This window comes from Oncorhynchus kisutch, unplaced genomic scaffold, assembly GCF_002021735.2.
Source record: "Oncorhynchus kisutch isolate 150728-3 unplaced genomic scaffold, Okis_V2 scaffold4019, whole genome shotgun sequence".
NCBI classification, from domain to species: domain Eukaryota; kingdom Metazoa; phylum Chordata; class Actinopteri; order Salmoniformes; family Salmonidae; genus Oncorhynchus; species Oncorhynchus kisutch.
The window spans coordinates 58340-72131 of NW_022265964.1; the positions used below are offsets into that span (position 1 = coordinate 58340).

Sequence of the window (13792 nt, forward strand, 5' to 3'; positions counted from 1 at the left end):
GAATACTTTCTGTGGAATTCCTGAATCGATGACGAAAGAACGTCTCTCTCCTTCCGGTTTCAGGGCACTGCGGCGGATGTTGATATTCTGTTTTGGAGACCACAACCAGAGTTAGCTAGCGAGCTTTCGTCGTTGCCGGAGTTTTTTTTTGTTAGTTGTTGTTTGGTTGTTGTCTGACTTTTTTTTAATCGTTTTTCAACCGGGGGAAGGAACCCATTCCCCAAACGACGGCACCGTGTCTCTCCCGGCGCCTCACCGGGTAAACGCGAGGCCGAGTCGTGCGATGATGGAGGACTTCGACGAGATCTACGAGGAGGAGGAGGAGGAAGAGGAGGACGAGGAGAGGGCCGCGGAGGAACAGCTGTTAAAATACGCTCCAGACCCGGTGGTCGTCCGAGGATCTGGCCACGTCACTGTGTAAGAAACCGGCAGGGCTCGGGGGGGGGAAAGACCCAAGCACCTGTTAGTTGTCATAAACTAACGCGAACTAGATAACGAAAGTTACACTACGGCATTAACTAGCTTGTTAGCGGAAAGCTAAGCTAACGTAATCAGGTCGGTGTATTTACGATAACAGGGCCAAGAAGCTCGCCTATTAGCATGGCAACTAACTATTAACGAGCTAACATGACCTAGTTTATGTAGTTCGGACCATAAAATGACTATATATACACCGTAACTACCTGGTTAACTAAATATACTTTCCATATGTGGTTTAGTCAAACAGTTAAATAGAACGTCACTCAAGGGAAATGAGGCTATCTAGTTGTTGTGTGCATCAAATAATGCATTTACTTATGTTCTTGTCCCCGAAGGTTTGGACTCAGTAACAAGTTTGAGTCAGAGTTCCCATCGGCACTTACAGGGAAGGTGAGTCATGGAAATTACACACATTTTCTGTAAATCTGCCATCTTCGACGTGTGTCCCTCAAGAGTTTTAACGAGTGCAGGTGGTCAGGGGCGGTTGCCAGGTGTGCATCAATCATGATTGTATATATATTTTTTTGTGTTGGGATAGGGTTGAGGTGCCACTTGTTGGGAACAACTACCATACCTGGCAACCCTGCATTTCCAGCTAGCGACAGACTCTGAGAGAATACCTTGCAAATGGCACTTTTCCAGTATTGTAACTTTGTAGTATTGTATTTGCCACTTTAAAATATAAAGATCCACCTGAAATCATTGTAATAGTCATGTGTTTATTAGCAGGTAATATTGACTCCCCCCAGGACAGCCAACTAGCTTTCCTGGAGATGTTGAAAGTGTGCAGGTCTCCCCAGCAGAATCTTCTGTGTTTTGATTCCATCCGCAGACAAGCTCACTCTCCCTACCTGTTTCATGTATATGACCTGATTTGAGTATTTCCCCTGTCTGTCCTCTAGGTGGCGCCAGAGGAGTTCAAGGCCAGTATAAACCGTGTTAACGGCTGTCTGAAGAAGACGCTGCCAGTGAATGTGCGTTGGCTGCTGTGTGGCTGTCTCTGTTGCTGCTGTACACTGGGCTTCAGTCTCTGGCCCGTCATCTGTCTGAGCAAAAGGGTGGGAGACACACACACACACTGAGATACCCACACAGACCATCCCTCTGCGTACCATACTCAAGGTTACCTGTCTCTCTCCTCCTCAGACACAGAGATCCATGGAGAAGCTGTTGGATTGGGAGAACAGCAGACTGTACCACAAGGTGTGTAGGGGTGGGAGGAGGGCCGGGAGAGGTAGTTAAGTTTGACTGACCTCTCCCTCTCTTTTTCTCCTCTTCCCTCCCTCCCCTCTCCCTCCCCTCTCTCTCTCTCTCTCTCTCCCTCCCCTCTTTCTTTCTCCCCCCTCTCTCCCCCCCTCTCTCCCCCCCTCTCTCCCTCCCTCTTTCTTTCTCCCCCCTCTCTCCCCCCCTCTCTCCCCCTCTCTCTCCCTCTCTCTCTCTCTCTCTCTCTCTCTCTCTCTCTCTCTCTCTCTCTCTCTCTCTCTCTCTCTCTCCTTCCCTCTCTCAGCTGTGTTTGCATTGGAGGCTGAGCAAGAGGAAGTGTGAAACCAACAACATGATGGAATATGTGAGAACACACACACACACACACACACGGAGTACTTGAGTAATGCACACACACACACACTTTGAATAACCTCTCTCCCCCCCCCCCCTCAGGTAATCCTGATAGAGTTCCTACCCAAGATCCCCATTTTCAGACCGGACTAGCTCTCCGCGGCCCCACCCACATCCTCCCGTGGTGCCTCTCTTCACTCGGCCCAGTCACCTCTCCAAAATGGCCTCCTCTTTCCTCCCCTAACCAGGCCCATACCCCTAAAACAACAACACCATTTAGTGTTTACTGGACATTATCTAACTTCTCTATCTAGCCCCTCTATATACCCAGAAAACACCTGTTTACACCCTAAAGCCCCTCCCCTTCTCTGATGTCAACCTTCGACCCCTGATCTGTTGGAGGAGACGTGGCCTTTTGACCCCCCCGGGGTGGCCATGTTGACTGTCATCGGTCTGTGGGTCATCATGGGAGACCCAGCTCAGAAAGGGTGTAAACGGTACCATAGAACTGTGGAACTGGACTCCTAATTTTGGACCTGCAATGATGGACCTCCTCTTCACAGCCCTTCCCTGTACACGAGGCACAATCTTTACTCAGATTTATACCCCCGTTATGTTGTACCCCAACCTGAACTATGAGACACTGTTGGAACAGTTGATATTATACTCTGTTCTAGAACCTCTATGGAACCGCTGAGGTGACAATCAATGGATTAGCTACGGAACTACTACAGAACTTCAATGGAACTAATATAGAACATTGACAGAACTTCAATGGATTAGCAAACGGAACAGCTATGGAACTGGCAGAACATCATTAGAACAGCGATGGAACTGACAGAACATCATTAGAACAGCTATGGAACTCCCAACGGAATGTCATTGGGCTCCCGAGTGGCGCGGTGTTCCAAGACACTGCATCTCAGTGCAAGAGGCGTCACTGGTTCGAATCCAGGCTGTATCACATCCGGCCGTGATTGGGAGTCCCATAGGGCGGCGCACAATTGGCCCAGCGTCGTCCGGGTTTGGCCGGGGTAGGCCGTCATTGTAAATAATAATTTGTTCTTTAAATGACTTGCCTAGTTAAATAAAGGTTAAATACAAATGGAACATTGGTAGAACAGTTGTGGAACTTGCAGCATCATTCGCCTTTTGACTGGTCATAGTATCGGTAGTGAACAGCCAAACTAACCACAGTGGATCAGTAGAGAGAACAGCCAAACTAACCACAGTGGATCAGAAGAGAGAACAGCCAAACTAACCACAGTGGATCAGTAGAGAGAACAGCTAAACTAACCACAGTGGATCAGTAGAGAGAACAGCCAAACTAACCACAGTGGATCAGTAGAGAGAACAGCCAAACTAACCACAGTGGATCAGTAGAGAGAACAGCCAAACTAACCACAGTGGATCAGTAGAGAGAACAGCCAAACTAACCACAGTGGATCAGTAGAGAGAACAGCCAAACTAACCACAGTGGATCAGTAGAGAGAACAGCCAAACTAACCACAGTGGATCAGTAGAGAGAACAGCCAAACTAACCACAGTGGATTAGTAGAGAGAACAGCCAAACTAACCACAGTGGGTCAGTAGAGAGAACAGCCAAACTAACCACAGTGGATCAGTAGAGAGAACAGCCAAACTAACCACAGTAGATCGGTAGAGAACAGCCAAACTAACCACAGTGGGTCAGTAGAGAGAACAGCCAAACTAACCACAGTGGATCAGTAGAGAGAACAGCCAAACTAACCACAGTAGATTAGTAGAGAGAACAGCCAAACTAACCACAGTAGGTCAGTTGAGAGAACAGCCAAACTAACCACAGTGGATCAGTAGAGAGAACAGCCAAACTAACCACAGTAGATCGGTAGAGAACAGCCAAACTAACCACAGTGGGTCAGTAGAGAGAACAGCCAAACTAACCACAGTGGATCAGTAGAGAGAACAGCCAAACTAACCACCGTGGATCAGTAGAGAGAACAGCCAAACTAACCACAGTAGGTCAGTTGAGAGAACAGCCAAACTAACCACAGTGGTCAGTAGAGAGAACAGCCAAACTAACCACAGTGGGTCAGTAGAGAGAACAGCCAAACTAACCACAGTAGGTCGGTAGAGAACACCCAAACTAACCACAGTGGATCAGTAGAGAGAACAGCCAAACTAACCACAGTAGATCGGTAGAGAGAACAGCTAAACTAACCACAGTGGATCAGTAGAGAGAATAGCCAAACTAACCACAGTGGATCAGTAGAGAGAACAGCCAAACTAACCACAGTGGGTCAGTAGAGAGAACAGCCAAACTAAACACAGTGGGTCAGTAGAGAGAACAGCCAAACTAACCACAGTGGGTCAGTAGAGAGAACAGCCAAACTAACCACAGTGGATCAGTAGAGAGAACAGCCAAACTACTTTAGACCAGAGCCCTATTCCCTATGTAGTGCACTACTTTAGACCAGAGCCCTATTCCCTATGTAGTGCACTACTTTAGACCAGAGCCCTATTCCCTATGTAGTGCACTAATTTAGACCAGGGCCCATAGGGCTCTGTATAGGGAATAGGATGCAATTTGGGACAGCTTTGGCTGATTAGTAAAGGTCAAGGGTCATGCTCAGGGGGTTACCATGGAGATAGAGGAATATGTAGAATTAAAACGGAATGGCCAAACCTACTCCTGGAGAGATGCTACTGGCCGTGCAGGCTTTTACTCCGACCCTGCTCTAACACACCTGATTCTACTAATCAGTCTAATCAGAACCTTGACTGGCAGAATGAGGTGTGTTAGAGCAGGGCTGAAGCAAAAGCCTGCAGACCCAGTAGCTCTCTGGGAGGAGGGTTGATATCACCAAGACCACTTTAGGTTCATACGGCATCAACTAGCTTTCTGATTGGTTACCTGTGTGTGTAGTTTAACTGTTATCTCAGTCCATGATTGGATCTTGGTCACTCCTTTTTATATTCTTTGTCTGGTATTTCTGAACAGGTGTGTTATGATCCTAGCAGACGTGTGTGGATGAATGATCACGTAACGTCTGTGTGTGTGTTTTACGGATGTGAAATAGCTAGCTAGTTAGCGGCGCGCGCTAAATAGCGATTCAATCGATGACGTCACTTGCTCAAAGAATTGCAGCCCAGTCAGATCGGGGGTGTATTTATTAGTCGACCACCGTAGCATAACGTTTTGCAACAACAAAAAAACAAGTGTTGGTTGAGTAGGAGTCCTGAGCTAGGATCAGGTCTGTTTCCTAGTGAATACACCCCATGGTGTTCAATTGGAGTGTTACTGTCCCCATTCTACCATTAGGTTGGTACTCCCAACACTGTTGCTATCCATTCTACCATTAGGTTGGTACCCCAACACTGTTACTGTCCATTCTACCATTAGGTTGGTACTCCAACACTGATCTGAAGCTGTGACCAAAGATTGGGGTCCATCTCCCCAAGAAGGTTGATCATCCTGGAACACGACTCAGTTCCTTTTCTCAACACCATATCGATGATGTCACGTGCCTTCTCTGCCCTCTCAGCAATCCCCTTCACTGACTCCATGTCCTCCTGGTTGATGACTGTGTGTTGCAGGAGTCTGTCCAGCAGTTCATTCAGGACAGGTCCTGATACTCGTTTCACAAACTCTGTCCGTACAGAACGCAGCTGCTGCTCTGCAGAACCAGTCAGACTGCTCTCAGCCGGACCTCCTGCCCCCGACACAGCACCTGAGACAGTCAGGTTACAAAATAACTACATTTGAGTCATTTTAGAAGCAGACACTTTCCTCCTTAAATAAAAGAGACCTGAAATAACAAGTATTGACAAAAATTAATTTTTTACAATGACGACCTGCATCACTGAACATATTTAAGGCCGGGTTCACAGACATAGAAAAACAGATTGGGTCATTCAGAACCAGGTTAATCTACATCAAGTCCTGGAGGAGATGTCATTGGGGCATTCAGAACCAGGCTAATCTACATCAAGTCCTGGAGGAGATGTCATTGGGACATTCAGAACCAGGTTAATCTACATCAAGTCCTGGAGGAGATGTCATTGGGTCATTCAGAACCAGGTTAATCTACATCAAGTCCTGGAGGAGATGTCATTGGGACATTCAGAACCAGGTTAATCTACATCAAGTCCTGGAGGAGATGTCATTGGGACATTCAGAACCAGGTTAATCTACATCAAGTCCTGGAGGAGATGTCATTGGGTCATTCTGAACCAGGTTAATCTACATCAAGTCCTGGAGGAGATGTCATTGGGTCATTCAGAACCAGGTTAATCTACATCAAGTCCTGGAGGAGATGTCATTGGGACATTCAGAACCAGGTTAATCTACATCAAGTCCTGGAGGAGATGTCATTGGGACATTCAGAACCAGGTTAATCTACATCAGGTCCTGGAGGAGATGTCATTGGGTCATTCAGAACCAGGTTAATCTACATCAAGTCCTGGAGGAGATGTCATTGGGACATTCAGAACCAGGTTAATCTACATCAAGTCCTGGAGGAGATGTCATTGGGGCATTCAGAACCAGGTTAATCTACATCAGGTCCTGGAGGAGATGTCATTGGGTCATTCAGAACCAGGTTAATCTACATCAAGTCCTGGAGGAGATGTCATTGGGGCATTCAGAACCAGGTTAATCTACATCAAGTCCTGGAGGAGATGTCATTGGGTCATTCAGAACCAGGTTAATCTACATCAAGTCCTGGAGGAGATGTCATTGGGACATTCAGAACCAGGTTAATCTACATCAAGTCCTGGAGGAGATGTCATTGGGGCATTCAGAACCAGGCTAATCATGTTGACTGGCCCTCATGCCATTGGTTTGTACAGAGCATTCAGAAAGTATTCAGACCCCTTGACTTTTTCCACATTTTGTTACGTTACAGACTTATTCTAAAATTGATTACGTGTTTTTCCCCTCATCGATCTACATACACAATGCCCCATAATGACATCACAATACCCCATAATGACATCACAATACCCCATAATGACATCACAATACCCCATAATGACACCACAATACCCCATAATGACACCACAATACCCCATAATGACATCACAATACCCCATAATGAAATTGAAAACAGGTTTTTAGACTTGTTTACAAATAAACAAATACCTTATTTACATAAGTACGTAGACCCTTTGCTATGACACTTGAAATTCAGCTCAGGTGCATCCTGTTTCCATTGATCATCCTTGATGTTTTTACAACTTGGAGTCCACTTGTGGTAAATTGAATTGATTGGACATGTTTGGAAAGGCACACACCTGTCTATATAAAGGTCCCTCAGTTGACAGTGCATGTCAGAGCAAAAACCAAGCCATGAGGTCGAAGGAATTGTCCGTAGAGCCCCGAGACAGGATTGTGTGGAGGCACAGATATGGGGAAGGTGACCAAGATCCCGATGGTCACTCTGACAGAGCTCTAGTGTTCCTCTGTGGAGATGGGAGAACCTTCCAGAAGGACAACCATCTCTGCAGCACTCCACCAATCAGGCCTTTATGGTAGAGAGGCCAGACGGAAGCCACTCCTCAGTAAAAGGCACATGACAGCCTGCTTAGAGTTTGCAAAAAGGCACCTAAAACACAAAATTCTCTGGTATAATGAAACCAAGATTGAACTCTTTGGCCTGAATGCCAACTTGGCACCATCCCGACAGTGGTGGCAGCATCATGCTGTGGGGATGTTTTTCAGTGGCAGGGACTGGGAGACTAGTCAGGATTAAGGGAAAGATGAACGGAGAACTGTACAGAGATCCTTGATGAAAACGTGCTCAGGAGTCAAGGGGTCTGAATACTTTCTGAATGCATTGTAACTCATGGTTACTTACTAGTTGAACAGGTGTCAGAGATGTATTCATCTGAAAGATAAGCAAAAATGAGGTTATATCACTCTAAATAGCATCTGGTACTAAAGTACAAAGTGATGATTGACATGTGCTCCTACATCGTGATACTTTCTCTTTCCATGCTGTCCTCTCATCATCACCGAATAACTCCATCTCAATGTCAATCCCTGTTATTTTCACAATCGCCTTGAAAAAGCTTGGTGTGGTGTCTCTTTGTATGAGATGAATCCTCTGGAGCGAGAGAGAGACAGAGAGAGAAAAAGAGAGAGGGAGAGAGGCATTGCCAAAGCAATGTAAACGTATGTTTCCCATGCCAATAAAGCCATTTGAATTTAATTGAGAGCGAGCGAGAAGGCGACAGCAAGAGAGAGAGAGAGCAATGGACAGACATGTTCTCATTCTACTGAAACAATGGACAGACATGTTCTCATTCTACTGAAACAATGGACAGACATGTTCTCATTCTACTGAAACAATGGACAGACATGTTCTCATTCTACTGAAACAATGGACAGACATGTTCTCATTCTACTGAAACAATGGATAGACATGTTCTCATTCTACTGAAACAATGGATAGACATGTTCTCATTCTACTGAAACAATGGATAGACATGTTCTCATTCTACTGAAACAATGGACAGACATGTTCTCATTCTACTGAAACAATGGACAGACATGTTCTCATTCTACTGAAACAATGGACAGACATGTTCTCATTCTACTGAAACAATGGACAGACATGTTCTCATTCTACTGAAACAATGGACAGACATGTTCTCATTCTACTGAAACAATGGACAGACATGTTCTCATTCTACTGAAACAATGGACAGACATGTTCTCATTCTACTGAAACAATGGACAGACATGTTCTCATTCTACTGAAACAATGGACAGACATGTTCTCATTCTACTGAAACAATGGACAGACATGTTCTCATTCTACTGAAACAATGGACAGACGACATGTTCTCATTCTACTGAAACAATGGACAGACTACATGTTCTCATTCTACTGAAACAATGGACAGACATGTTCTCATTCTACTGAAACAATGGACAGACATGTTCTCATTCTACTGAAACAATGGACAGACATGTTCTCATTCTACTGAAACAATGGACAGACATGTTCTCATTCTACTGAAACAATGGACAGACATGTTCTCATTCTACTGAAACAATGGACAGACATGTTCTCATTCTACTGAAACAATGGACAGACATGTTCTCATTCTACTGAAACAATGGACAGACATGTTCTCATTCTACTGAAACAATGGACAGACATGTTCTCATTCTACTGAAACAATGGACAGACATGTTCTCATTCTACTGAAACAATGGACAGACATGTTCTCATTCTACTGAAACAATGGATAGACATGTTCTCATTCTACTGAAACAATGGACAGACATGTTCTCATTCTACTGAAACAATGGACAGACATGTTCTCATTCTACTGAAACAATGGATAGACATGTTCTCATTCTACTGAAACTGTACCTGTGGATTGATGGAGGTAGAACAGGGAATGTTCAGTCTGAAGAAACTATATAGTTTGAAGGACTGCTCTGGTCTGGAGATGAGAAACCTTGAAGACCCGTAGGACTTTTCCTGTTGTTCCACAGCCTGCGAAACAACCCAGCCAGTCAATGTAGTCTTATTCAAACATTATTCAGAAAACTAGCAACACACTTATCTTAATTTAATGAGTGTCAACATAAACTGCACCAGTGGTTAGTTAAGGTCATCTCTATAATAATGATACCTCACCTGTATTTGGCCGGGGTTCCAGGGGAACAGGTACAGGCGAGAAATTAATGTTTCCCTTTTCACTGTCAGATAGAGCATCAGCTCACAGTGGACATCTACGTTCCATGAAAAGATATAGCTCAGTATAACAGAGATAGGTGAGAACTTGGGATGGAGAATCTTAACATGGAATCTGGTGACCTCATGCACTTCCTCTAAAGACACTCCATGTTCCTCTACATGAAGAATCTTCATCTCATTCCTCAGGGAAGGGTTGGTCCCTGAACAACACAATACAAAGGAGACAGAAAGACAAATATTGTATTATTAATCCAACTAAAACACAAAGAATATGCAGTGCCAGATCACAGTAAACTCAAACTCCCAGAATAGTTCCTTCATTAATTGAAAAAAAGCTACATGGAAATGTCTTTCTGAATACTATTTCTACATCGTTTTACCTAAACAGACAAAGTGTGGCAGATGAACTTCCTCCAGTTCACCTAACTCCATAGTGATGTCCAGCAATGGACCACCTTGTGTGTACTGCATGTCTTTCAGAAGTTGACTGTAGGGTTCCCAGTTCCTGAAGTGATACTTCAGAATGACATCTCTCTCACACAGCCAGCGGAGCCCAGACACTGTGCACTCATAACTCCCTTTGGGTGTCCTGTGTCTGAGGGCAACAACAAGATGGTAGAGGGTCAATGGTCAAATGGAGAGGTTGGATTAGAAGACTATTCCCAAAGGTAATGGGGAAATACACTAGCAAATGGAATGAAATTTTATAAGTAGATATTTTACCTGAACATTGTCACTCCCTGGACAGTGGAAGTCAAGGGTTCAATCTGAAGCCAGTGTGTGGAGTCCTGAACAAGGACAAGCATGTCAGTAATACATATGGGGCCTGTTTCCTGGACACAGATTGAGTCTAGTGCTGGACTTACAGCATGCTCAATGGAAGTTTCAATAGAAAGATCTTTAAGGTCCAGGACTAGACTTAATCTGAGTCTGGGAAACTGGCCAATTAACCAAAGTAACTCATCTAATGTATTTATTCAATGTTACATGGAATGCTGGTGATTTATCAATTAAACTGTCTAAAGACAAAATATGACACCAGCTAAAATCCTGCATGACTACAAGCAGAACACAGGACTGCCTATATCCCAGTATGAATGGTTGGTCAGTACACACCTGGCTTTGAGACTGTGTTTATATTACTAAAGCAGAACACAGGACTGTCTATATCCCAGTATGAATGGTTGGTCAGTACACACCTGGCTTTGAGACTGTGTTTCTATTACTAAAGCAGAACACAGGACTGCCTATATCCCAGTATGAATGGTTGGTCAGTACACACCTGGCTTTGAGACTGTGTTTATATTACTAAAGCAGAACACAGGACTGTCTATATCCCAGGATGAATGGTTGGTCAGTACACACCTGGCTTTGAGACTGTGTTTATATTACTAAAGCAGAACACAGGACTGTCTATATCCCAGTATGAATGGTTGGTCAGTACACACCTGGTTGAGACTGTGTTTATATTACAAAGCAGAACACAGGACTGTCTATATCCCAGTATGAATGGTTGATCAGTACACACCTGGCTTTGAGACTGTGTTTATATTACTAAAGCAGAACACAGGACTGTCTATATCCCAGTATGAATGGTTGGTCAGTACACACCTGGCTTTGAGACTGTGCCGGACTCTTGCTGTTTTAAACCCTCTAGAGACAGCAGGAGCGGTAGAGATACTCTGAATGATCGGCTATGAAAAGCCAACTGACATTTACTCCTGAGGTGCTGACCTGTTGCACCCTCGACATCCACTGTGATTATTATTATTATTTGACCCTGCTGGTCGTCTATGAACATTTGAACATCTTGGCCATGTTCTGTTATAATGCACAGCCAGAAGAGGACTGGCCACCCCTCATAGCCTGGTTCCTCTCTAGGTTTCTTCCTAGGTTCTGTCCTTTCTAGGGAGTTTTTCCTAGCCACCGTGCTTCTACACCTGCATTGCTTGCTGTTTGGGGTTTTAGGCTGGGTTTCTGTACAGCACTTTGAGATATCAGCTGATGTAAGAAGGGTTTTACAAATAAATGTGATGTAAAAGTAAGAACTGAGACTAATGACATACCTCAACATGGTCACAAGTCTTACAGCTCTGAGGAATCACTGAAGGCAAAAGTAGTTGTTATTTAAAACAGACAATCTCATGGAATAATGAATTAATAATTAGACTTGTAATAAACATGAATCTAAGTGAGCAAAAGTCTCAGAATGTACACTCATTATATTAACATACCCTAATCTGACATTAGTGTTATATTAATGAATGTTTGTGGAAGCAGGAAACAACATCGTTCTGGTCCATGTTTTATAGATGTTGAGGGCCTGATTTCTGCTAGATATTAGGATGAGAGTTTATTGGTAGAGTCAGATAAATGTATGTTGTACGAGCAGCACCACAGATATTGTGATGAGCAAGATGCCCGACTTCTCTCACACACAGTATCTGTCCATGTGCGTGGGTCTTCTTCACTCTCTTACAACGTGGTAGCCACGGGACCAAAACAGTGGTCTAGCCTTGCGCTCCAAAGCTCTTAGTTGTTGTAGAAATTCACCCACTATTTCCAGCCTTTCTTAATTAAAGTATGGGTCGCGACGTGTCAGAGTAAATTTATAATTATTTAATTAATTACTGGAATTGATTCGGCCAAGTGCATCTGCGCTCTCTGCCTTTTAGCAGCGGTCTCTGCTCAGTTTGGCAGATGGGTGAGTAGGAGATGCGCTCTCTGCCTTTTAGCAGCGGTCTCTGCTCAGTTTGGCAGATGGGTGAGTAGGAGATGCGCTCTCTGCCTTTTAGCAGCGGTCTCTGCTCAGTTTGGCAGATGGGTGAGTAGGAGATGCGCTCTCTGCCTTTTAGCAGCGGTCTCTGCTCAGTTTGGCAGATGGGTGAGTAGGAGATGCGCTCTCTGCCTTTTAGCAGCGGTCTCTGCTCAGTTTGGCAGATGGGTGAGTAGGAGATGCGCTCTCTGCCTTTTAGCAGCGGTCTCTGCTCAGTTTGGCAGATGGGTGAGTAGGAGATGCGCTCTCTGCCTTTTAACAGCGGTCTCTGCTCAGTTTGGCAGATGGGTGAGTAGGAGAGGGAGAGGGAGATGCCCGTGTGCTTTGCGGTTCACCGGATATATTTTTTTTCTGCGGTTTTCTTGAACATCACTCCGCGACACATCGTTCAGCAGCGGATGAGGCCCTGTTAGCCACTGACTTGTTATACCCACTCAACATCACTCACCAAATGCACTCATACCAGCAACAAGTTCAGAATGAGCTCCAATTGTCATAAAACGCAAATACAGGGATAAGTTTCTCTCGCTTTCATACAAACTTTGAGAAATAACGAAGAGCGCCCCACTGTCTGTTTTGCGCGGGGAATTTTCGTTAGTAATGAGTCTCTCAAAACAAACAAATGAATTAAAAACGACACGTCCTGACCAAACATCCGCAACATGATGGTAAACCCATTGCCTTCCTTCAGAACAAGGCAGAATACTTCCGGAAACAGTGCGACGGTGGAAAACTAAGTCACCTAGCAAGGCATTGTTGTCATTTTTACAACAGGTGATGATAAGCAGAAATAAGGGAGTACTAACTCTCATAGTAGTAGATGTGCGTTTCTCTTTCAAACAATCCCCTGGCCTTGTACACAGCTAATAGCAAAAAATTAGCCAAAGCAAGCTAGCTAGTTACGGATGGTGCAACCCTTAGTAACAGTACAGATTAATATAGAAAATTATCAGGACTACTGTACATCTTACTGTAGAAATTATTGTTTAAAACTAGTCTTGGTTGGAACTGTTGCTGTTCACATTCAAGTAATAATTTGTATTCTGAACTGGAATAAACTGATTGAAAGGAAGATTTATTTATTTTTTTGAGGCAAACAGTCATCGACAGCAGGAAGCGGTCTCCTGCCTGACTGAGGAAACAGTAGAGGTTCTGGTCCAGTTTGGCTCCACATACCTACGTGGTGAGTCAGGGTTCTGAACTCTTGCCATACTTAAAAACACAAGTACAGAAACAGTCTCAAGGTTGAGTATGACCTCAGTGTTGCCCTGTTAAACACGGAGCC

The 13792-nt window shown here is 44.4% G+C and overlaps 2 protein-coding genes across 5 annotated transcripts in view; one reads left to right on the forward strand and one right to left on the reverse strand.

Annotated features, from left to right (window-relative positions):
• Nucleotides 1-5837, forward strand: LOC116373092 (cysteine-rich hydrophobic domain-containing protein 2). The gene is made up of 6 exons (XM_031821839.1): nt 1-417; nt 816-870; nt 1383-1538; nt 1627-1683; nt 1988-2047; nt 2140-5837. The coding sequence occupies exons 1-6, from the start codon at nt 284-286 to the stop codon at nt 2188-2190; spliced, it is 513 nt and encodes a 170-aa protein (XP_031677699.1). The 5' UTR covers nt 1-283; the 3' UTR covers nt 2191-5837.
• LOC109878781 (NACHT, LRR and PYD domains-containing protein 1b allele 5-like) overlaps nt 5170-13792 on the reverse strand; it is a 34684-nt gene continuing 26061 nt past the window's right edge. For 2 of the 4 annotated variants that reach the window (XR_004209493.1, XM_031821835.1), the window contains exons 2-9: nt 11798-11835; nt 10455-10519; nt 10112-10326; nt 9672-9931; nt 9402-9527; nt 7991-8123; nt 7875-7904; nt 5170-5747 (exon numbers count right to left, since the gene is read on the reverse strand). Coding sequence is in view for 3 of the 4 variants with exons in the window: in XM_031821835.1 (XP_031677695.1) it covers nt 5416-5747; nt 7875-7904; nt 7991-8123; nt 9402-9527; nt 9672-9931; nt 10112-10326; nt 10455-10462 (1104 nt within the window). In the remaining variant the exon portion in view is untranslated. Of the gene's footprint in view, nt 5748-7874; nt 7905-7990; nt 8124-9401; nt 9528-9671; nt 9932-10111; nt 10327-10454; nt 11836-13792 lie in introns of those variants that run through there. The other 2 variants (XM_031821836.1, XM_031821837.1) reach the window with 2 other exon arrangements.